This window comes from Dermacentor andersoni, chromosome 1 (genome assembly GCF_023375885.2).
Source record: "Dermacentor andersoni chromosome 1, qqDerAnde1_hic_scaffold, whole genome shotgun sequence".
In the NCBI taxonomy this organism is placed as follows: domain Eukaryota; kingdom Metazoa; phylum Arthropoda; class Arachnida; order Ixodida; family Ixodidae; genus Dermacentor; species Dermacentor andersoni.
In genome coordinates, this window is record NC_092814.1 from 32,752,823 (window position 1) to 32,777,571 (window position 24,749).

General features: G+C 46.1%; 1 protein-coding gene across 1 annotated transcript in view; it reads left to right on the forward strand.

Moving 5' to 3' along the window:
* The first annotated feature begins 825 nt into the window (after positions 1-825).
* Positions 826-24,749, forward strand: part of LOC126546074 (cell adhesion molecule Dscam1-like) — a 706,711-nt gene continuing 682,787 nt past the window's right edge. The window contains exon 1 of the mRNA XM_072286086.1: positions 826-1,179. Coding sequence (XP_072142187.1) covers positions 1,077-1,179 — 103 coding nt within the window. The 5' untranslated portion in view covers positions 826-1,076. The remainder of the gene's footprint in view (positions 1,180-24,749) is intronic.

Here is a 24,749-nt window from a genome sequence, read left to right on the forward strand (position 1 = left end):
TTCTTTCATAAGCGAATTAGCTTTCTTATTTATTCTACTCCTGTCATTCCACTGCCGCGAACAGGATTTCTTCTGTTGCTAGCTTCTCGGTCGTTCCAAGTACGTCACTAGCGGTTGTTTTTGTTTGCCCAAAACTCTCGGTTGCGTGAAGGCCCGGAAACAATGATTTTATTGAAGTTTCGTAAGGAGAATGAATAAAAGTCACGCGCGGTATTTGCCAGTGTAGCTGGGCGTGATTGATGGCATCGTCCGTTCATCTCGGCCTTTCGCGGAGCGACACTCCTGTATTGCACCACGATTAATTGTTGTAGACGGGTCCGGCGGCAGTAAACGATGCCAACCTGCTCCAGTTTCACCTTTATTAAATCGATCCATCCACGCAACTATCCGACACGGGCGATGCGTCGTGTTTTGTCCTCTCTTACCTTTCTTCTTCTACTTTTTGTTTTCTTTTTTAAACGACGGCGCCGACTAGAAGCAAACTTGAAATGTTTGGCAGTGGGCGAGGACGACTCGCACAGGCGAGGGAGTCGATTTTGGAGAGAGAGAGAGAAAGAAACGGACAAACGGAACTCTGGAGGGGAGCGACAGGGGGCGGAAGGGAATAGTAGCGAGATATACGGGAGAAGGGCTCGCGTCAAACACGATGAGGCATCGCGGGAGAGGGAGGAAACGTGAGGCAGGGAGGGAGGGGCGAAGAGGGACTCGTGACGTCGTGCGCCGCGCGCGCCCCCGCGGCCGCCTTCAATATGGCGGCCACCGGGCTCGGGCCCGGTGCTTCGACCGGGGCCCCGTCAGAGCCGCCTCCGTCGCCGGCCAGTGGAGTCGGCTTTCGCCGGAGGTGCTGCTGCCGTCGCTTTGCCCCCCCATCAGCGATTCGAGGCGCCGCCGGCCGTCGCGGCGCAAAGACAAGTCGTTCTGTGTCCGTCGCTCGACTACTCGAAGGGCACGTGGACTGCAGGTAGAGCCAAGCTTATTATCGTGGCTGGCAATATTCGGAATACGCGGAGGACGATAAAGCAGCGCCCGAAGATCTGCCGCCGCAATTCGCGGCCGGGACAGACGTCGTCGTCCCGATGCCGCCTGCCAACGCCATGTGGTTCCCGTGGTTGCTGTTGCGAGCGGCAGCGACGTTCCTCTTTCTGTCACCGACAGTTCGAGGTGTCACCGTGCTACAACGTGAGTTGGCGCGTGAGTGCGCGCCTTGCCTATCGAATTTTTTTATCTCATACCTAAAGTTTCGTCGCTAGCGCGCGTATGTTCACTCAGCCCTGTCAGGGACAAGCTGCACCTTACGACGCTTCCTCAATCGCAAAGTGCAACTCGTCGCTGTCAACTCGCTCCACTGGCTTTAATAACACACTCACGACACAACAGGGCTGTTTCGCTGTTCCACTCGTCAATGCGTGGTTGCGCGTGGACGCCGCAGCGCGTGCGCGTCGACGGCACAGAGCAGCTGCGCACGTGCGCGTTTTCTGGTGGGCGCTGGGCGTTGTGGGCTCAGATCGTGGGAATCTGCTCGGAGACGCGCCAGGTGATGCCGGTGTCCCTAAAATCCCCGAATCTAGGGAAGTAATCGGGAACATTGCCAAGTCACGCATCTGCGAGTATTCGTTGGCGGCGGCTGAACTTTACTCGCAATGGGACTGAAACTAGAGCGACGCGCAGAACTGCAGGTTGTCCTCGATACAGCCGCCAACGTGCCTTCAGTTCGATAGTACGCTAGCGGTACCGGAAATGCTTCACATTAAATAAGCGATTACGATTACGTAAGTAGCAGCGCACACACTCCGGAGTTTGTTGTCAATTAACGCCTGGAAAAATCATGTTGCACAAAGGGAATATAACCCAATGTGGCGTACTCCCAACGGCCTAATGTGCACCACTGGGTAGGAAGCTGTCTCCCGGCACTTGTACTCGCTGTAACGCAATAGCTTCTTTATCAGGCAAGGAAAAATATTCTCATGTTTTATTCATGTTTAAGTGCTTGCAGTCATGAACTCTGAAGAGGATGGAAATGAAACAACTTCATCCACCTTTCTCATCCTTTATGTCGCAGTAAGAAAGGTCTTTTTTTTTCCTCTATTTGTTTATGACAACAAGAAATAGAAAGAAAGAATAAAAATAAAATTAATAATTAGCCCTGTAAAAATCTGCGGCCATTGGTAGAAGACTCCCGCACACTTGTGAAAACATTTCAGGGTAGTCTGGAATTGCACATGCACGATTTTGCATCCTTCTGCACCTTGCACAAGCCCGGACCGCAACTGAGGCTTTCACAGCGGATTGAATTTTGTGATAAATACATGTGTTTAACGTTTCAAAGGTGCGCTAAGGCAGACGCCGTATTGGAGTGTTCTGTAATTAACTTGACACTCTGGGGTTCTCTAACTTGCACGTAAACCTAAGCACACGAGCGTTTTCGCGTGCCACTGCTATCCGAATTCGGCCATCGCAGCTGGAATTCGAGCCTCGTCCGCAGCAGCCGAATGCCGTAACCAGTGAGCTACAACGTCCTGTACCATGCTAATTCTGCAATTGCACCATAATTTGGACCACTCCAGAGACGGGGAGAGGAGCAGGCGTTCCGGCTACATTATTTGGCTTTTTTAGAAGCGCTTCACTCACACTGAACCTATAACATGAGTTTTCAAGCGCGTATTTGCACGCGGGTTTTCAATCCATGGAAACACGAGTGATTTGCTTGAACGTGACTTCCCCGTGTTCTTGTAGTCGTGGGTATGTTGAGACTAGTCGTTGAGCGAAACGTTTGTGACCCCTTCTTTTCTAGGATTCCGGTTCGGGATAACTTCGCAGCCTGCGGTCAGGTAGAAAAGTGTCCGACGGACTATAAACTTACGTGTAACCGCGTTGGCTTATCTGTTAACTGCAATGAGACGACATGAATTTGTCAACATCGATTTTACTTTTGTTGTTTTGTATTAGATAATCGTTGCGTAGTTTGAGATATCGTTTTCATGCAGCTCATTAAATATATACACGATCGATATGAAGGTGCGAAGAGGAACATTCAATGTTAGAAACACCGTGTGAAAGCCGCATATTAGCTGCCGAGTTAACGCTTTATGCTTTCACCCCTGAAATACATTTCATATGGCGTCAGGCGGCACGAGACTGACATTCGACCATAACCGACTAAATTCAGCTGCCGCATCACAAAATCGATTTGCCGCTCTGCTTCAGGCTAATCCAAAAACGTGGCCTTTTCATGGTTGCGCTATCCTTGAGCTTGAAATGCGTCCGGCATGATTTATAGCGCAACTATTGCTCAGGAACGAACGAAAGAAGCGAACCCCGCAATGTCCATCATATCATTTTAGCTAAGCCTAAGTTTGCACCTCCAAATTATGATTTAAGCGCGGGAAATATGTGGAAAATCCCGTAAAACGGCTTCTTGGTGTTCGTGAGCGAGTTTTTTGGTTGTGGGTAGTTCAGGAACTCATCTGCTATTTTATTAATAACTATAATAATTAATTTTTTACCATACGGATATTTTTATTGTTTTGTTCTAATGTGCTCTCGATGGCAATAAATAAAGGTGAACAAGTCCAAATTTTCCTGGATGTGGAATAGTGTTTGCGTTTGCGGGGTTGAGGTCACAGCCTTATGTCAGGTTGACAGTGGCAGCATGTAATGAACACAAAAGATGTGCACGAGTTCTCAGTCGCTTCGTCACACCGGGGGGGACACGCGGGCAGAAGCAGCTACCACGTTCATTCTCTCATCACTGCAGAAACATCCGATCACTTGTACGGCTTTGCGGCCACAAGCTCATCGTCATTACGCTGTAGTACACAACCAGTGTTAATGGTTGCAAGCCAACCGTGCAGTTTTATTGCTACAAAGAAAGCGTTATCATTAGAAGCATTAGAAAATGTCGCCGTGTAAATCTAGGCGCTAGTTTCGTGTAACGCGCGTGTTGGCCCTGTAGTGGCTGTCGTTACTTGCGCTGCATCAGTATCAACACTGCATAAAATTACTGGTTGCATTGGCCGAAATTAAACACTAGGAACTGTACGAATCACCCTCAGTTGTGCAGCACGGAATTGACCGCTTAGAAATGCTGCGCTTCACATAGATTCCTACATATGCATTGAATCTGCACATTTTCCCTTGAAATTTGGGTACAAACTTGTATTCGGCATCAAAGATGAAAGATTCGTCCAACATACACTTGCTTCCGTTTCGCTCACATGCATGTAGGCGCCGTCTCTCGATTGGAGGTGCGTGTTCATATCGCTACCATTTCTGTTCTTGTACGGTGCCGGTTTTCTACAAACAAGTAAATTCAGTGCGCATGACAGCTCATTTGATTTCAAGAGCCAGTTTCAACGTTTCTCCTCCGTGAACAAGGTCGATGTGCACCGTGGCCAAAGGGACGGCAAAAGTAAACTCGCTCATTGCTAGATACGACGCCTGCCTTCTTTAAGCACCATGCATGATTCATTTATTGACAGGGCTGACGTCCCAAAGCGCAGCTAGTCTCTGAGGGACTCCATAGTGGGGGCTCGAAAATAAATATGGCTACTTAAGAGGAAGCTTTAGCTCGGGCACAACTCCGACGCGGCCTATTCAAATACATGTAAAAACGCAAAAACGTTTTTATGAGATAACCCCTGGACCGATTTTGATGAAATTTGTTGCATTTGAAAGAGAAAGTTAAATTCTAGTGACTGTTGGAAGCGGAATTTCGATTTAGGGCTTGAATTTTCTTTAAACGATTTTCAAATATTTCACCGTTTGAAAAAAATGGAAGCACGAAGTTTACAAATTCATAGCTCTGCATCAAGAACTGATGTCACGGTTCTGTGAACGGCATCCATTAGATCATTCAAAGCGGACAAATTCAATATGTCATTTTACATCTTACGTGAATTTGTTGCGTTGGTTACAACGGTTTTGCAAAAGTTGTATTTCCCTATGAATAAATTTTTTTATATTCATGTGTAACATATCAATTTTGTCCGCTTTAGATGTACTATTAGATGCAATTCACAGAATTGTATTATCATTTTTAGTGGTTGAGTTACAGAGTTGTAAACTTGATAGTTTCGTTTTCTGAAAATTTGCGATTTTTGTCAATTTTTAATAAAATATTGACGACCTAACTCAAAAATTCGAAACCAACAGTCACTAGATTTTAAGTTTTTCTTTTAAATGCAGCAAACCCCGTCAAATTTGGTGCAGTGGTTACCGAGAAAAACGAATTCTCCTTTTACATGTATTTAGATAGGAGCACCCGAGCTAAAGCTTCCTCTTAAAAGTGGTACTCTCCGTGGCGAGCCATAAATGTGAGCAGGCTGTTCGAATTTTCCGTGATGTGCAAATTTGTTTGGACATTGCAGGGTAAGGATATCGCAGCCCTTAAGACATAAAAGTAGACTTAAATTTAAACTCAAAAACAAGTTATGACAGTTTTACTTGTTTATTGACTTATTCGATGGCACTAGAAATGTTGGAACCTTTCGTCGCCATTCACAAATGCGCGTCACCAAGGAAAAGCGCAGGCCTTTACACAGAGGCACGGACACACTTGCGCAGCATTCTGAGGGAACTGGAAAGTGTCCGAAAGTTGCACGGGGGATTTCCGTCATTAGTAGTGCTGCCTCCATGGAAGAGTTAGAGCAAACTGTTAAAAATGAATTAATTTCCGATGTCTTACGCATCAGAACCACGAAATGATTATGAGGCAAGCCTTGGTCAGAGACTCTGTATTAACGTTAACCACCTGGGGTTCTTTTACGTGCACCTAAATCTGAGTATACGAGCGTTTTTGCATTTCTCCGCCATCAAAATTAGACCACCGCGGCCAGGATCGAATTCGGCCTCGAGCACAACCACGAGCTCAGCACCGCAACGCCATAGCCAGTGGGTTATCGCGATAGGTACAGCAAAAGTCATTTGTTATCTGCACTGTAAGGCATGACAGTGGCCTGGGAAGATGATTTAACTGCGGCCGCAGTAGAAAGCTGGAAATTGCGCCTGCTATGTTCCTCCGTCCATTCTTTCCGTTACGCCGTCGTCAGATCCGCGCTTCATGCTCAACTTCTCCACATGACCAAGAAGAACAAAACTGCGCCCACCCCTGACGAACTCGTGCCATTGGGCAGGGGCTAACGAATTGGCTATCGCGCAATTTTGCACGTTGGCAATTTATGCGGTGCTTGTGCTCCTCGAAGATTATAGCGCGACGCGGGCATGTATTTCAGAAGCTTCAGCAGGCACTACTGCAGTCAATACCGCATAGTCAAGGTGTCGTTGTGGCAAACCTTCTCTGGAGACAATGGTGGTGTCCCGCTGTGGCAGCCTGCTGCTGTCGCAGTCTAGGAGTTCAGCGCTGGAGGAATAACGGAAGTCTGTAGATTGTTTTTTATTATTATTGTTGTTAGTTTTATATAAGTGTGAACAGGTGAGATAGCTGTTGTTGTTGCGTCACATCAAGGTCACAGGTCACATGCCAGGGAAATCACGGAGTAGTGCTCGAACGCTACTCCGCCACTGTTCATGCTACAGCAGACGAATGCACTGTGGTTCGTCTTAAATCTAGCCATTTGAACCTACTTTAGTTCTTTTTGTATCGTGTTTTCTTTTTCTTAGGAAGCCGTGAATATTTACGTAAGGACTTAAATTTAAAAATTATAATTGTCCCTAAACGCCTCTTTGATAATTGGCATTCTTCAAATCAAGACCAATAATACGGTCGTGACAAATGACGACTGGAGCGAGCAGGGGCTTGGTTCTACGCGGTTGTGCTCGGAAATTCTGTGATTGGTCGATTCTAGGAAGGGGTGGGTCTCCGCCAACTGGAGAGGCGACGGAAATGTCGAGCATTGGCCTGACCCATTTTCTAGGAGGAGGCGACCTGAAAACTCTCTCTCCTGACGGAAACCGCCGTTGTGACAGTATTAGGGCAGAGTAGAAAGCGGCGGCGTCAACCAGGCGTAACGCCTTTCATGTTTCTAAACAAGAGATCACAGGCTCCACGTATAGTGTGGTTGAGGCATCTGCATTGGGGCGGAATGTGTTTCTTTTATATTTGAATACTTTATTGCAAAGACCAAAGAGAGAAATATAGATAACCATGGTCGGCTATCCTACGAAAGAGGTAGGTAAAAAAGAAAGAAGGAGAATTATTGTGCTTGCACCGGTCATATCCCGGGATACGTGTATAGTTAGTTACAAGCGCTCGTCTACTCCGGTTTTCATAAAACGCATTGGCGCTTTGGTATCCTTTGCTGCTGAACTCTGTGTCTTCGAGCTTCCAACCACTTCGCCCGTTTCTCTGATTTCGCTGCCAGCAACTGTCACCAGCCCGTTTCCTATGGAAGGCAAGCCCAGCGCGCGTCCTCCTAACGCAGTAGCGTCCTCGGCGTCCGCTTCCGCTTTACGACGACGAAAGCAGCACCGACAACGAAGACGTCATGATCTACTCCGTTGACAGTGATTAATCTTCTTACGACAACTTGAAAGGCTGTGTTGAGCAGCACGGTGAAGAGAAGAATGCCCAGCGTGTCATCCCGTTCGAGTAAGTCTATGCGAACCCCTGAGCCATTCACCATCCTTTTCGTGCCTGTAGTCGGCACCAGCAGCATCAGACACCTCAACGGGCAAATTGTACCTATGCATCCCGAGGCGCTGGCGGGAAATGAAGTAAAGGACATCAAAGTCAAAACCAGAAGGAATATATTAGCCATATACATGCAGCCGCGTTGGAGACCATGCGCCAGATCACTGACCTCAGTGGTAAACAAGCCCTCTCCGATGTTCCGCCAGTGAAGCAGGCATGCACCGGTGTTATCTACGACATTAATGAGGCCATTTCAAAGTCAGAGCTGTCTCTACTTATCTATTTTTTATTGATATGATATAAGGAGATGTTGGCGCACAATTTAAGGCGCCGGCTACTCCTCATCTCTTGAGTGGTTCCGTCATGCATCGTACAGGGTTCAAGATTACATATCAAATAGTCTTTTCACACAAGCACCAGGACTTATCACGCAACGTTTCCACAGGAAGACTATGTACTTATTAAGTCATCTACAAAAGGAGCTGTTGCCAAACACATTTCTAGCATCCGCAAATCACGTTGTGTGAAGGCGATATTCTACGGCGAATCGCTTCTGTCACACGTCAATGTATCCATTTTCGGCACACAGTTCGTCCGTCTACACCAAGACCACTCCAGTGCAGAAAATGCATGAAGCTTGAACATGTGAGCAGTGTGTGCACAAACGCGAGGGCGTGTCCCCGCTGCAAAACCACTGCTCCGAAAAGTCCTGTTTTCGTCCCCATGATGTCTCTTCCAAGTAACATCCCCGCATTTATAAACAACATGACAAACTGCCATTCTGGTGAACTCAGTGAACTCTGGTGTCAATGTGCACCTATGTATAACGCAACACCCTCAATGTTTCCTCCACACTTTCCCTCGTTTTATCCCATATCCGCCCTCTCCCTGTGTGGGGTAGCAAGCCTCCCTGTCTTTTTCTTGGCTCTCTTTCTCTACCTGAGCAGCTGAGAAGAAAGAGCGGGAAAACGTAAAGCCATGCAGGCAGGCGTGTCTGCTAAGGAAGCCTGGAAACTTCCGCTGCGTTGTCCCTCAGACGACGGGGTGTAGCTTGGAATTCTGAGCTTACTCATAGTAGGCTATTTGTTACTCGTCACCGAAGAGCGCGAAGGCGTTTCGCGCTGGTGTGCCATAGTAGAAAAGTAAAGGATATCGGTACGGCGAGCCGAACAGAACATGGAAGACTTATTACCGCGCTGCCAACACCATGCGCTGTTTAATACGATAGCATTATAAGGATTCTTGAAGGGTGCTCGGAGTTAATTGTGGGTTATATACGAAAACTGGTGGGAGAGAGGCAAGGTACGTGGAGGCCAAGAGAAAAAGAAATAGGTTGAGAGGTGAGAGAAAACACTCATCAAGTGAGCGAGAGGTGGGGTCAGGCGATTACGTCAGCGTCACATGACAGCTTGGTGTCATGCTTTTAGGTAGTTAAGTGTTGCCGATAGCGTCGCTAAATGCGCCATCTTCGCAAGAAGGCGGTCATGTCTGAGGAAGAGGCGGCCGCTGCTGCGGCAAGGCGATGGTGTCACCAGGCTGGCGGAGCATGCACTGAAACGTCGGGCTGCCTAAACGCCCGAGCAACAAGCCGTTCGCTTGCGAGTGCTCTGGAGCAGCACAAAACTAGACTCGAAGCGTTACGGGACGCGAAGAGGCAGTGAAATCAAAGGACAAGTAAGGACCTTTCGCAGCTTGTGTCTCCCACACAAATTAACTCAATCACAGTATTGTGCAAAGCGACTTCAGCCGCGCCTTCTTTGTGTGTAGTTCTCATGAAAGTTGTTGTTATTCATAAAGTTTGCTGAAAAAAAAAAAGAACAGGCTCCAATACATGCTCTAATATTGGTTGGTCAACGGAGCTGTTGTATCATCTGATGCGATAGACCAATGTGACATAGCCTTGAACTTAGTCCGGCCAAGCCAAAGCACGACGCCGATGTGCATATTGACGTTGCTGTTCCTTTCATCGCTCATCGTATTCGCGCTGCTCTTCAGGCGTCCTAACTGCGCGTGGCTTGCTTTCAGCAGGAACCGCTGCGTCCTACCTAGTCTGAGCACAACGCCGTTGTGCACATTTATTTATTTTAATTATACATACCGCAGCTCAATTGGGCTATCGCAGGAGTGACGCTGCTATGCGCGTCGCGGCTCATCGTGTTCACGCTGCTTTTCGGGAGCCCTAACTATGCGTGGCCTTTCCATAGCGCTATCAGTACACAAATAAAATCAGTTACTAGGCCGATTCTTCTTTTACATATGAAAGTGTAGTAACGTCACTCCCTGCTTCGTGTGCTACAGTAGGCGCTTCGCGGTAACTGCAGCTTATGCGACCGAAATCTTTAGCGGGGAACGTTTGCGGCGAACGCTGTGCACGAAGACGTGCTTTATGGTCCTTTTTTTTTTCTTTGTCTCGCATGGTCGGTGCCGCCGCCGCTGTGGTGGTGGTGGTGATGATGATGATGATGATTTATTCGCATTCCTTTTTTAACGGGGTGGTGGCAAATAGTCACCTAGCTTGCTTGAGTTACTCAGGTATGCTATACATGCTTCTTATTCTAGCACTTTGTTTACATCTCTTTAATCCTTTTTTTTTTTTCTTCTTCAAAACTTCTCTACTTCCCTTGTGCCGCTACTTATGCCTGTACCGGATCCGGTCGAATCAATCGATCCGCGCCCGCTTTCGTGGATGCGCGGAGGTGAGCGCCATCTGGTACTGCTGCAAGGAACCCAGCAGCGCACGCGTCGAACGCCTGGCGCTGTGATTGGTTGAGAGCTCGCCCAAGGACACGACAAATGCATTGGTGGGTAGAGATATACAGCTTCGCTGCAATATAATGCTCGCAGGACAATAATATGAAAGAAATCTGCATGACAGCCTCATAGAAAGTGTTTCACAGCGTGTTCCATGACATATGTGAAGTTCATTCAGTGCGAATGTCTGATGGGAGATCACTGATCATAGAATCCTCCCACTGCTATCGCATAACATCACGCCTACATTGGTGAGCCTTCTGCCGCTAGCTACGCTTACCAGTTCCTCTGCGCGTGCTTTTTAAATCGTGTCATTTGAATAAGCGACACGTGGGTTGCCCAGTCCTTAAGTATCCGCACTAACGGCTGTGTGACGATGAAATGTTAATTACTCGTATGGCGCACGTTAATTTAATAAGCCCTAAACATCATCAAGTGTGGATCTTCACTGTATAGCTTACCAGCGTGAACAATTAGGTGCGGGGTAGGTGGTTACCTTGCGGAAAGGTTGCAGTTTAATTTTTAGCAAGCCGATCCGTTTCAAAGTCTGTTAAAAGTGCGGCATAGCTATTAGTTTAATATAACTACATCCATTCGTGTATAGGCGTAGTGCCTTGCAAACTCATTAATGGAAACAGGTGGTCATTTCCGAGCATTCTACATACTGCCATCCTCGTGACCTTCTGCGATGTTTTTGCCGACACTTTGCTAGCACACGCTTTTTTTTTCGGCACAGAGTTCTTCTAATGCTCTGTTCGCAGCATTCGTCACCTGCCTAACATCTTATTTTATTACTTTTCTACGTATCGATAATTATTTAGTTAGTGTTAAAAGAAAAAAAAAGCGAGAATGATGTGGGGATGGTGCCAGGCAGGCACGCTATAACGACGTCCGAAGCATATAAACGTCCATTTTAGATCGCAGTAGAACTACCGTGAACTTTTTATTCATAATCCAGCTTCTTTACTGATTTTTTATTAGGGGCTCGGAAGCGGTATACCCTCGTTTTTATTAGAAAAAGATTAGCGCAATGTGTCAAAACAGTATTCACAGGTTCAACTGTAAGGTTTGCTATTTGCTCGACAGTAAAGCTCGCGATAACGTGGGGACGGAATTATAACGATTACTGAAAATACACGTAGAAAGGTAAGCCTATAGAGCAAGTTAGCATAACGCATCACAGCCGTAAAACCGTTTCGTCGAAGGCACACCGTTACAGAGAGTGCTCCGTGCAATCGATAGTGCCAGAGCGGCCATTAAATATTTCCAGCTCACACGTAACTGACCAGCTAGCCGATAGAACTGACCAATAAACGAATACCTAGGCAGCGTCACAGCGCGAGGAACAGCGCTCTCCGCATTCTCGGCAACTCGCACCGACTTCCTTCAGCGGTGCCCGGGAATATCGTGGCACGCGGGTCGGTTTTGTCGCATACCGTCTTCATGGCGACGCGGTCGTTGGTGCCGTTGCCGGAGGAACGCGGACAATCCCGGCGCATTGCGCGCGGCAAAGTTATGGGATTCATTTCGTGACGCCGGCGCAGTAAACTACTTTGAGCGGGCGCGCTCGCGCAGGCGTGTTCGTGCGTCGGTGCGCGCGGAGCGGAACGTGGGCTATATGGTCGTATTAAACGATCGCACAGTAAGTAGAATGCATCGTTCCGGCGCGTTTCGCAACCGGCGATACACGCCCCGATGACTGAACGCAACAACGTTCTCAGAAATGCGGGCGTTTGCGAGCCGCAGGCACACGCACCAAAGACTGTCGCTGGAAGCAGTTTGCAGCGGGGACGTGAGTCGACACGGCAGCCACTGGCTACCAGCGGCGGGTTTATGACGCTACAACAATTTGTATGAACAGCTTCACGTGTGCAAACTGAAATTGCATGTATACAAGCATAACGTGGCAAAATGCCGAGATAGGCGTGGCGGGAACTTAATGAAAGATGCCGAGAAGTGCTAAAGAAGGCGGAACGAGGGTGATCACATGATCATTGCTGTTAACTACCCTCCGTGGATGGAAGCAAAGGCGCGGGATAAGGAAGGTGAATTCACCAAGGTTGTATAGTACCTTGTGGGATGGTCAGCGCGAGCGCTCGTTGCGTTTCTTGGCGTTTTTTGGCAGCTTCACGCTGGTTCGGCGCACACGGAATCTGGGTGTCGATCATGCCTCCTGATTAACAAACGCCTCCAGAACGTCGTATATCGAGTCGCAAAAGGTAGAAAAGTGTAGATCTCAAGCAGACAAGAAGCGAGAAGTAGTCAGAGTGAAAGCAAAAGTAAAGGTTCTGGCGTAATTAGCACTGATATAGTCGAATTTTAATGACATTGCACCATAGACTCACTATCTCCGGGATCTACCCACCTGGCTTCCTGGTCAAAGAAGAAAAGAAAGGCGTGTCAACCAAAGTCGACGCGAAAGAAGACAACGTCGACGTACATACACGTAAAAAAAGAAAACGACAAGCGAATGAAAGAAATTCAAGCAGAAACCCCTCTGGGAGTTGTATAAGTATGCGTAATCATTGTGCCGCTTGCTTATCGCCACGCAGCCCCGAGTCATTATCAATGTTATGAAACTTGATCCGACCAGTATAAACCCTCATCAACCGTTATCGGTCGTTATCAAACGTATCGCACTAGATCTGACCCTTATGAAACCTTATCGGTTATCAACTTATCGGACTCGATCGGAGCCTTATCAACCCTTATCGGTCGGTATCAACCTTATCGCAATCGACCCGATTCTTCTGAACCCTGAACTGTCTTTATCTACCTTATGGAACATGATCCGGCCGTTGTCAACTTTTATAGGTCCTTATCAACCTTATTGGACTTGACCGACCCTTATCAACCCTTATCGGTGCTTAGTAACCTTGTCATAATTGATCCGACCAATATAAGCCCTTATCGTTCTTTAGCACCTTATCCATCCGCGTCGAACCACTACCGACCGTGCTGACCCCCATATAACCCCTCATCACTCCTTATCAACTCACTGACTGATTGTCTGTCTGTGTTGAGCGGCGTGAAGCACATGAGCTCACAGAGATCGGTGGCATTTCCGTCGGTGAAGGAACCTTCCAACGGAAGGCGCATCCCACGACCACTGAAACGCAGCCGGAATGTGGCCTCCTTGGCATTAAATTTTCGCGAAATAATTTTTCTGATGTTTACAGTGCTCCAAGATATATACATGTGATCCCAGAGGTGGCTTTAATTCCACCGTCACCAAATCTTTCAACAAAGCCTTCATAGAAACGGTTCTGCTTTGACATTTCTTTTGTACCATAGGTACTACACAGTCATATGGTTCCTATATATATTCATCTTCTGCAAGTGTGGGTGTTCAGCCCAGTGGGTAAGACACTTGGCTTCTGAGCGTGGGGTCGTCTATAAGTGCGAAACTCACCACCACCAACGCTTTTCCTTTAAAATATTTTGTTTTATACATTATGTTCTGTTTAGCGATTCGTTTTCCGCGACGGACGGACTCACAGGTTTCCTCGTTGGGTAGGCATATGAATGCTTACGCACTTAAAACTAGGGGGTCAGAAAACAATGTAAGATCTGGCAATAGAACTAAGAACGTAATGCAAAAATATAAGGCAGTTATGCAGCACTGCATAATATTTAATGCCCAACTCTTAGTACATATAAATACATATACCATGTGCTTCGACTTCGTGTTCCTACACGGAGACTTCGGTTGACACGCTTTTTTTTGCTCCCAGAACATTCTACACTATACGGGCTGCGATGACAACGTACTTTGTCGTTCCTCAAACTATCAATCCTGAAAAAAAGATACCCTGATCTTGTATGCTGAGGTAACTGGTGCAAGGCAAAAGAATACACTTTCAGAATAAGACGGTGTTTCATCACACGTCAATACGGCGCAACGAGAAGCAGTAGAACATCTTGAAGGGGCAGCGCAAGACGACGAAGACAGCAGGCAGGAACACACAGGACAGCGCTGAACTCACAACTAACTCTATTCGAAGGCACACACAAACTTTTACACTGTCTTATGTACACTTATGTACACTTATGTAAGCTTACGTACACAGGACAGCGCTGTCCTGTGTGTTCCTGCCTTCTGTCTTCGTCGTCTTGCGCTGCCCTTTCAAGATGTTCAACCAGTACCAACTCGCCCAAATGTCGATCTTTCTAGAGGAGCAAGGAGCGCATGCGATGGAGCAAGTGAGCATGCACCGTCGCGCAGTCACGTATCTCGCTGTGCTAAAGCATGGCAGTGAAACAAACACGAGAATAGTGGCAATTTTTTTCGCAGACCCAGACATAAAATGTCCATTAGTGTGGTACAAAGTAGCAATCCCTTACATTTCACGTTGAAATCGGAGCACGCATGAATTCGGAGAGATAAAATCTGCTACGCACTACTGAGCTAATTACAACTTTGGAAATGTAATAAAAAGTATGCACCGGGAAATGTTGTCGCGTGTAGTTTCCATTTCCTTCTACCTTATGTTATATAGTATTTTTGTGGAAATCATTTGTTCTTCATTTAGGCCTTATCAGCTTGAGCTGTAGCGAGAGACCAATCTGCTCTATTCATTCCTGCTTACTTCGACTGTGGCGCTCCAACAACAACAAATAAAGAATAACGAACAAGTATTTCATGTAGTGCACCGGTACATTGTATTTGTATGAATATAAAATGTATGCATTCTTCTTTCTTTTCGTTCGTTATATATACTTCTCATTCCTACTTCTACTGATATCCGGTCTGATCTGGTCATTTCGAGCGCAGAAATTAAGCCGGCGGAAAAAATACACAGCAGAACGAAGGCACAAATCGAAACGCTGAATATAATTTATTCCTCTCAAAACAAACGAGTCCCAGTGAGGTCATCTGTCAGCACTCGCCTTTAATTTATAACTACGCTGCTGCCGCATACAGTTACGTATCACAATCGATTTTCTTTTTCTTGTCCTTACGAAACGTCATTGCACTCCATCCTCGGCATACAATAAGGAAAGCGATAACGTAACTGCGAAATATAGGTTGTGCAGTCGACCGATTCTTCAACAGTACCGCGCGAACGGCGACTGGCCGGCCGGTCAAGGCCTTTTAACTACGGGAAGCGACGAAATCAACAAGAGTAGCGCTTGCGCACCAAGTTCACTGCAAGCCGTTATCTCCGATAAGCCTGGGACCTTGCACCGAGTTACTCGTGCTACGGACTGGGTCGTGCTGGTGGAAAGAGCCTAGGAGACGAAACTTGTGATCCCAATGAACTTGGCGCGCATGCGCTACTATTGCTGATGTCGTCGCTTCGCGCTGTTTGAACGCGCTGACCGGCCGGCCAGTCGACGCTCGCGTGGTATTGTTAAAGAATCGGTGGACTGTACGCTCTTAAAAGCTTGCCCCCTTTCGGGCTTATCTTGTCTCACGACGATAATCGTCATCTGCTTTGCTTGCGTTTCCGTTCACGCTAAATGCGTGCTCGCTACTTTCCTGCCGAGAATGCTATGTCACGATGATAACGTGAACAACGCTCGTGACCTAGAAAGCACCAGTCTCGCAGCATTAAAGAAAGGAAATGCGGGCAAGATAGGTGACGATTATTGTTGTGGGACAAGATAAGCCCCGAAGGGTGCAAACTTTTCTGAGAGAGTAGTTTTTTTACCTTGTGTCGAATGCTTGTGACTGCCGACAGCCCGATCCGGTAAAATGGGTTGGATATAACGATTGAGATCACCAGGAAAGGCCGTCGTAAGACATTGCATAAATACATGTTGTCAACTGCAGCACAAACAGATAAACTAGCGATGGTTGTAGCACCTAACCCAGGTGCCACATAAGTGAAAGCGAAAGAATCCGTTGATTAAAAGGCTTATTTTTTTTTCTTTATATTTCTTATTTGACAAGATGCCACGATTCAAAAATTGGTGCGCTAACGATCTTTGTAACAATTTGGATGCTGCTAACAATGTGTATTTGCTTTTGCGTGTTAGAGTACTAAAGTATGCAATACTAGATATCTAAGTAAGCGTATTATACAAAATACAAACATAAATGGTAACACAGAGAATACAAGAAACGTATCAGTATGTAACGGAGCTTAAAGATAAACAGATCAACAGAAATGCATTATGTAAACATTAAGCGTTTAACAATTCAACGTGAAATTATTCACTGTATAAAACACTACAACGTGAAGCACAAATAATAGCAGTATAAGTTTGCCCATGTCCCAACAACGTAACTGAATAAGAACACAAATGAACGTATGCCAACATAATTTAATTAAAGAATAGTTGACGTAGTAATGTGAATGTGGGCTTCACTATATCTTTGTATCAATTAAGGATTAACAGAAGGTTGTGTTTCAAAGACTGTAACATATAAAAAGTACGGAAACGTGGTATTAGCCATAAGACAGTGATACGTGTGCGCATATCACTCTACGGTTTGAAGCAATTTAAGTAATGAAATGCTTGGAAGTTGGTGAAGATACATAGAATGAGCGCAAAACACGAAATTTATACATATGCTGTGTATTCATGACGGTGTATGACTGTAAATATTGTTCTGTCAAAGATAAATAATCAATATTTGCGATGTTGCAAATAACGTTCTCTTGTAATAAAAATATTTGTAATATTTCTTTGTGTAGTAGTCAACCATACCAAACTGCAATAATTGATATGGGAAGCAAATAGTGCGGAATAAATTTGTAATTTTGCTAGCACTGGAATAATGGCACGACAACGCGACAGCGCTCCTGGATTCATTGAACGTTTTTTACGCACATTGTCAATGTTGGAATCCCAAGTGAGATACGAGCTAAACGTAATGCCAAGCATATTATGCATGCTCATAGAAAATTTCAGTTTTGTGTCTGTCCCAGTATATGTATATCCTGATCCAAGCTAATTACTTTATTTTGAGCACAGAAAAAAAGCACCTTAGCTTTAGTTGGGTTAACTTTACGGCAGTTAGTATGGAACCAAAATACTAGTTTTTGATGGACGTGATTACAACTTGACGCTAGATTGCTTTCATCAGGACCAGATAGGAAGATAATGCTGTCATACGCACATATAATAAATTTTGAGCTTGTATCAATAGTGACAATACCGTTTATCTATATATATATTAAACTAAAGATGACCTAACTTACTGCCTTTGCGCACGCCACATTCTATGAGGGGAGATGACTGGTGATACACACACACTGAGTCCTGTTGGTTAAATATGAATGGAATATTTCGAGCTGCCTACCACGAACCCCCACAATCTGAGAGTTTTTGTTTAAGTATACTATGCTTGAGTGAATCGAAGGCCTCACTATATACGATGAAAAGACCTAGAGTTGTATGTTTATTTTCAATGTTCTATAGCAGACTCTCTTTTAATGTTACCAAAGCTGTTTCATTAGAGCGCCCTTTCTTAAAACTAAACTGGTGTCGGAAAGTCGATCTATTGAGTTAAAGAAGCTGGTTGATCAAGAAAAGAGCATCTTTTCTAAGTCTTTTAAAAAAATGGTGTCACAAATAATTAGCTATAATTTTTGCCTCGTTTTTATTGCCACCTTTGTAAATTACAGATACCCTGAATCTTCTCATTGTATCAGGAAATCGACCTAATTCGAGAGCAAGATTAAACAAGTAAGCGAGCACATGCGCAATGTATTTAATAACATAGTTTATAGGTTTTACCTGCAGGTTATCTATATCTAAAGCCTTGCTCTTCTTTAAACCTATAAATGTTCTGTAGATTTCAGCTTCGCTTATATCATGTAAAGCAAAGCCTTCAGCAGGGCAATTGATTGACGGTCTGATAACCCCTATGTTGCTATTTGGCAAAGCATGCTCAATAAACACTATGTTGAAATGATCAGCAAGCTTCTGACCGACAATTTCACGTTTATTGTACCTTAGCGTTACGGGTGTTTCCGATTTGCTGTCTTGAAAAAGAACCCTGTTTAGCACTTTCCACGCTACTTCAGATTGTTCTTTTTTAATATCAGAAAACAGTCGTTAATAATATGTTGTCTTGGCAGATCTAAGCTTGGCAATCCGTTTACTTTTGAAAGATTTAAAATCTTTCAAGTCTGGCGGTGTTCTGGTACGCAAGAAGGTGTGAAATAATCGATTTTTCTTTTTGATGGCTTTTCTTTGATCTGGCGTGACCCAAGGTATTCCTTTATTTTTTTTTGGATGGTTTAAAATATATAAAAGAAAAGTATACAGCATAAGTTACCAAAAAAGTTTGCATAATTTTTGAAAAGTTTGCATAAACTTTGAATATGCATCGTTTACATTTATTATTCTGTGTATAAAATGCCAATCCTGTGCACAGATGTCAAGTTTAAGTGAAAGTAAGGCATTGTGGAATACATGCTGCATCTTAATTACGTCCTTTCGATTGTTTTTATGAGTTTTGTTGATGAAGGAAATCATGAAGATTGGGCAGTAATCACTCATACCGGAGGCTATGACTCCCGCATCCGATACTGTAGTTTACGTGTTGGTGATAAACAAATCAAGTGTTGATGAAGTAAGCACCGTGATCCGTGCTGGCGTGGTGATGAAGTTCATAAATCCTGTTGAATAAATAGTGTTGTGGAAATCTCGAGCAAGGTTATATGTTTCGAGTGTATATATATTAAAAGCTCCACCAGAACCTATATTTTGACTATTTCTTGAAATAAAGTAAAAAAAAAATTCAAAGAAGCTCATAAACTGACCGAAATTCCAATTTGGGGTGATTATAGCGACGGCAATAACGCGAAGGTTCCGATTTAGTGTTAGGATCTCGAAAGCATTAGTAATACAAATGTAATCTGAGATTACTTCATATTCTGTGGAAGGCGTAGCAATAGCTTCTGCTCTGCGCAAACTAAAGACTTTGGCTAAAACACGTTGGCGGGCTAGTTGGTTAGAATCCATGGTAGAGTGTAAAAGCGCGACTGAACGATGACGTAGAAAGAAACAGATACACAGACACAGCGCTTCACTTTCAACTATAGACTTTATTTTCGCGCTCATCGATAAATATATACCGTGCGAGCGGAAACAAACGTCCCCTTTGTCTTTGGCACATGAAGTCCCCATAGGCAATTTCATAAGGTTTTTAGACTTGGGATTGTACTTTTATCCACAAATGACATGCTGGAGTTATCAGCCGAGAGGCAATAAGCCAGTCCTACCATTTCATTCCGCTCATTCAAAACTTGTAAAACGGGCAGTAGTAACATCGTGTTTCAACAATTATCTGACGAAGTCGTGTGACCACAAAATGGATGCCAGTTTCAGAGAACAGGCCAAGCGCCTAGCAGATTCGGTTACCCGATGCGTATGCTAACTTCTGTCGCGGAGGGCTTAAGCAGGAAGTGCAAAAACGCGTCGAATGGAAGCAGTGCCAATGCTAGAGCAAAGAAAGTTGCTGTGGTACCATACATTCATTGCATTTCACATAATCCCAGAAGAATAGCGGCGAAATCGAGGGTAGACGTGGTTTTCTCTGCCCCTGAGCGTCTACAGAAGCTATGCAAACAGGTTAACACAGAGAATAACAAAAGGCGCGCATGTTCTACCCAACATCGCAAACAATTTGTAACCTGTACTCATAACGTTGTCTATGCCATCCCACTTTCACGCGGAAGAACGTATATTGGTCAAACCGGCAGATGCATCAACGAGAGATTAAAAGAGCATCGATATAACGTCACTAGGGTAATCTCGGGTCATTTGGGTATTCACTGCCGAAATTGTTCCTGCAAGCCCATGTTTGAAAGCACTTCCATTCTGTATAAGGCTCATAGCAGGATGACGAGGGAGATTGTAGAGGCCTATGAGATTGCAAAATTAGAGCAAAAGTGCGTAAGCAAGCCTTCGGTGTCACTATCAGAAAAGGAGACACGATTCCTCGGTTTATCTTTGTGACCATTGTAGTACATGTTTTCCCTTGCCTTGCACACGTGTTCGGTTCATCGAAATGCACCACTCAATGTTCTTTTTTTGCTGTCACGTTTGTTTCCGCTCACACGGTATATATTTATCGATGCGTGCGAAAATAAACTCTATAGTTGAAAGTGAAGCGCTGTGTCTGTGTATCTGTTTCTTTCTACGTCCTCGTTCAGTCGCGCTTATACACTCTACTAAAGACTTTGCCTCCGCAGAACGTGGTTGTCCTTACGGACTCAAAGGCCGCAGTACAACTATACCGTGGTCTGCCATCCCTCACGTTCCCACGCAAATCACTAGCCATCGTGAAAGAACTCAACAACAAAGGCTTTACAGTAAAGTTTCAGTGGATTCCCTCCCACATTGGTATCTCTGGCAACGAAAAAGCTGATGCGCTTGCCTATGCAGCGCTCTATCAACCTCCCAAAGTCAAGGCTCCAAAGAGTAATCAGGTGAAAAAATCTGACATTCGAAATCACTTTGGGTCGCTTTGGGTTCCACCGCGTATGCCCTGCGTAACCAAGAGATTTCACCGAGAGGAAGCCTCACTTCTATATCGAATAAGGACAGGATCTGCTAGTACACCGGCCAGGTTATTTAAGACGGGGCGAATCATTTCTCCGAACTGTACGGCATGCAACGAGACAGGAGACATTAAGCACTTTTTGAGGTCCTGCCAGAAATTCCAAGATGAACGGGACGCTCTCCTGGAGAATCTGCAGAAAAAAAAAAGGACCTTCCGCATGCCTGCCTGCACCACCTTATATTTCTCGAGGGATCAGTTATAGCCCGCAAAGAAGCTTCACGTCTCCTTATCAAATTATTAAGAGAGACTGGTTTGATGGACATATGGTGAAACCCTTCAGCGGTATTGTAAGAGACGCTCGGGCGGAGCAATTGCCGGCCTTGATCGCCAGGCTAAACCCGCCAGCCTGTTGCTACAATTCACCACTACCACCACCACCACTTCATATTCTGTCAAAGCGTCTGCATAAATAGTGACGTCATCACCCGTTCGATTACTGCGATGGATGAAAAAGTTTTTGTATCCATTAAGTTGCAGCATCGCGCACCCGTCGTAATGCCATGTTTCAGTAAGCATTAAAATAATATAATAGAAAGAAAATTGGTCATGGAAATTAAAAAAAATATCATCATGGTTAAAAAGGGCAGAGTGTGCGTTAATATGCAAAACAGAATTGTACGTAGAAGAACATGGAAGGATTTCTTGGGATAACACGAAACTATGATAGAGCATTCTGAAAAGTTAAACTGCATGAGGGGCGGCTTACACCGATGTTACCTTATCGAGGTCATCGAGGTCATTTTCACAAGGGATGGGTATGGCGTATTTGGATATTGCCGTTGAGTGCAGGAGTTGGCGTAAGTTGAGGTGGAGGTACTTAAAAATGAAGGTTTATTCACATTATGTACAGGAGTAGAAACACGTAAAATAACAGTAAAAAGTCACCTTTACGGCCGCAGCATATCAGACGCTGCGGCCCACGGCAAGAAGAACGTCTCTCTCTTTCCGATGGTTCTCGGGCTTATAACCCCTTCAATCCGTCAGCAACACCGACGGGGTCACGTCATTTTCAACCAGTCGTCAAGCCCATGCAGGTGTCGTCATTTTCATCCAATCGTAGGGCCCGTGCAAGTGGCATCATTTTCGGCCAATGGGGACACTCCAAGGGCACTATTCTCCGATGGCTGCCTCTGCCTGGTGTTGGCTCCTCGCCTGGTAGGCGCTCAGCAGGTGGGGACTGGTTGTCCTAGAACAACCTTTCCGTGCTGCAAAGCAGCTTTTTGGGGACCAGGGTCAACTACCTCGAGCCATGCCAGCCTGCAGTTGCACTTTCGGGAAGCGTCACACAGGGGGCGGAGGGGGGGGGGGGGTATTCAAACAAGAGCTCCACGCGCGGCACAGGAGGGTGGAATTGCCAACTTGTCTGACGGGTCCCGTAGCATGGTCGACGGGCACCTGCGCACTGCAAGAGGTGCGTTCGGGGAACTTGACCGATGGTAATTAACGGTCTGTACCTAAAAGGCGTTAAAAGTGTCGGACCGACTTGCAAAAATCGTTCCATTGTGGGTGCAGAGGAATTTCTACTGGCAGTCTTTCTTAAGCCAGATAGCCATACAGAGAAGTCTCTTCCGCGTAGGACAAAGATTTTCGTTTATATATATAGCACTTGAATTCTTAAGTCCTAAGTTGCTGTTAGTAAGCCGGGCTTTTCTTGCTTTCTTTAGTGTCATGTCACGTTTAGACCGGGACTTGAATTGGACGATGATATTAGTTTTATCGGATTGCGCGTGGGGACGCAATGACAAATCTCGATATCGCATTGGCTGATTGGCTCATCAACAGTCTCTCCAATAGTGGACAATATGGCAACAATGCTTTCATTTTCCATCTTAACGACTCCCTGGATTTCAAGAGTGGCATTCCTAGAATACTGTTCAAGGGGAACAATCCAGTTCTCAATTTCGCCGTTCCTCATCTAGGGGGAGAATAAGAACGACGTGTCTGAAGTGTCTGACCGCGCCGTGTTTGAAGCGCCGGAAGAAGCACGCTGGAAGGTGACGATGATGATGACAATGATGATGATCTGCATGTGGCTAATGAACCATTTGTAATGGTGGACTCAATATAGTGTCCCAGCCAAGCGAAAAAGAGGTCGGCGTGCTTGATGCGCGCCGTCCTCCCGCGTGCCCAATGTCGGAGGTCAGGTGATCAAAATCCCGCTTAGACGAAGGGAGGGGTGGAGGTAAGCGTGCGTTGCCTTCTATATCCCAGCCGTGGCTGCGCAAGGCTGTCCACGCGGCAAAGAAGAAACGCAGACCCCGCGCCGTATCTTGGAGGTAACCAGCAGAAATTTCTGGCTACCTCCAAATGGAGGTAACCAGCGGAAATGGTAGAAATCGCTGGTTACTTCACGTGCGTTGACTGCTCACGCGCCTAATGTTGGAGGTCATGTAATCTCAAGTTTCGGATACGCGTTGAAGCGTGCGGCAGTGCGAAGCGATCGCTCTCCGCGGCCGGCGTTCTTCCTCACGCCAGCGTTCTGACTGCTAGTGTTCACGGTCGTCGAGTGAGATCTGTTCAGGTTTGGATGTGGTGTTGTGGCACAATGCTTGTTAATTTAATTAGTAAGCGAGTGCTTACTGCGGTTTATAGGGCCGATGAAACTACGAGCCTTACTTCGTGTAGTTCTCTAACACATTGCTATCGCTATCAATGCTTGGCCTTTCGGGCGAAACTATGACTTTTCTTAAGCTGAAAGCATAATTACGCATTTTGCCTAAGAGAATGAATGGTGACGTTCGGCGGCGATCGACACAACGTGCGTGACGTGGCAAGACAAAGCGACGGTACAAAGTCTTGGCATGACTTAAAAGCTAGATTCGCGTGGTTGCATTTTCTTTCTGTTTTAATCGGTAATCTCAGTAGGGACGCTATATAAAGCTCCGACTCATGTTAGCTGCAGGATATAGCTGCATGATATAAAGTTAATGAGGTCGCGTACATGCACTCTTTCCGTGAGGCGAAGCCCCTTCAGGGCTCAGCCGGGCATTTACTGACGTAGAAGGGCAGTTCTGTTTCCCTTTTTTTTTTTTTGCAAAGAAAGCGTAAGCAAAACGTTAATAAATGGCGGGCAACGTTCGGGGGCGGCTAACTATGCAAACAAAACTGGCATTGTTCGAATGTCATTAAGTGCGCGCGCGACAAGGATGTAGGGGTCACTGCCGCGTCCCAGCACCACGTTTATCTGCGTGACACTAGCCACGAGAGCCTGCCGGCTCGCTCGCGGAGGGCTGCGGTGGCGCGAGTGGACATCAGCCTGATTGGGCCGGTCTTGCGCGCGCGTGATCACGTGTCCCGATAGTGTCGTACCGCCGAGTCGAGAGGGGCGGTCACCATCGTATTTGGCGGGAAGAATTGCGGCCGACCGGCGACGCGGAAGGCGGTGACTGATCGCTCCTTTGTTTTCTGGCCTTTTTTTTTTGGGGGGGGGGCAGGGCGGGGGCGATGTTGTGCCCCCCCCCCCCCCCTCTGATCCCATGGAGCCGGCCGGCTCACTCGAGAAATTAATCTCTCGGAATAATGAACATCGGCGGTGTGGCGGTTGCGGCCGCGAGGATGGTGATCGCTGCGCTGGCCGCCGCTCATCGAACCATCTGGTCACTGCATTAATGATTCGTGCGCGCTTGACCGGATCCCCGGCTTAAGGTCTGTGCCCTGCCTTCCTACAGTCACCGCTTTCCGATGCCCCGCGTGAACGCTGTGTGCGCGTCTCGGGATTTTAGTTGCGGCCGCCGTTGCTTTTGTTGTCGCTAAGTGGTCGTCCTTTTTCAGCGTGTGTCTGTCAGGAGCCAGCCCGGCTACGAAGGAATCTTTTCCGTCCTGCTCGTACCGCTTCTCTAAGATATGGTTCGCAGCACCAACGCTTTCCATCTCGTAGCGCTTTCA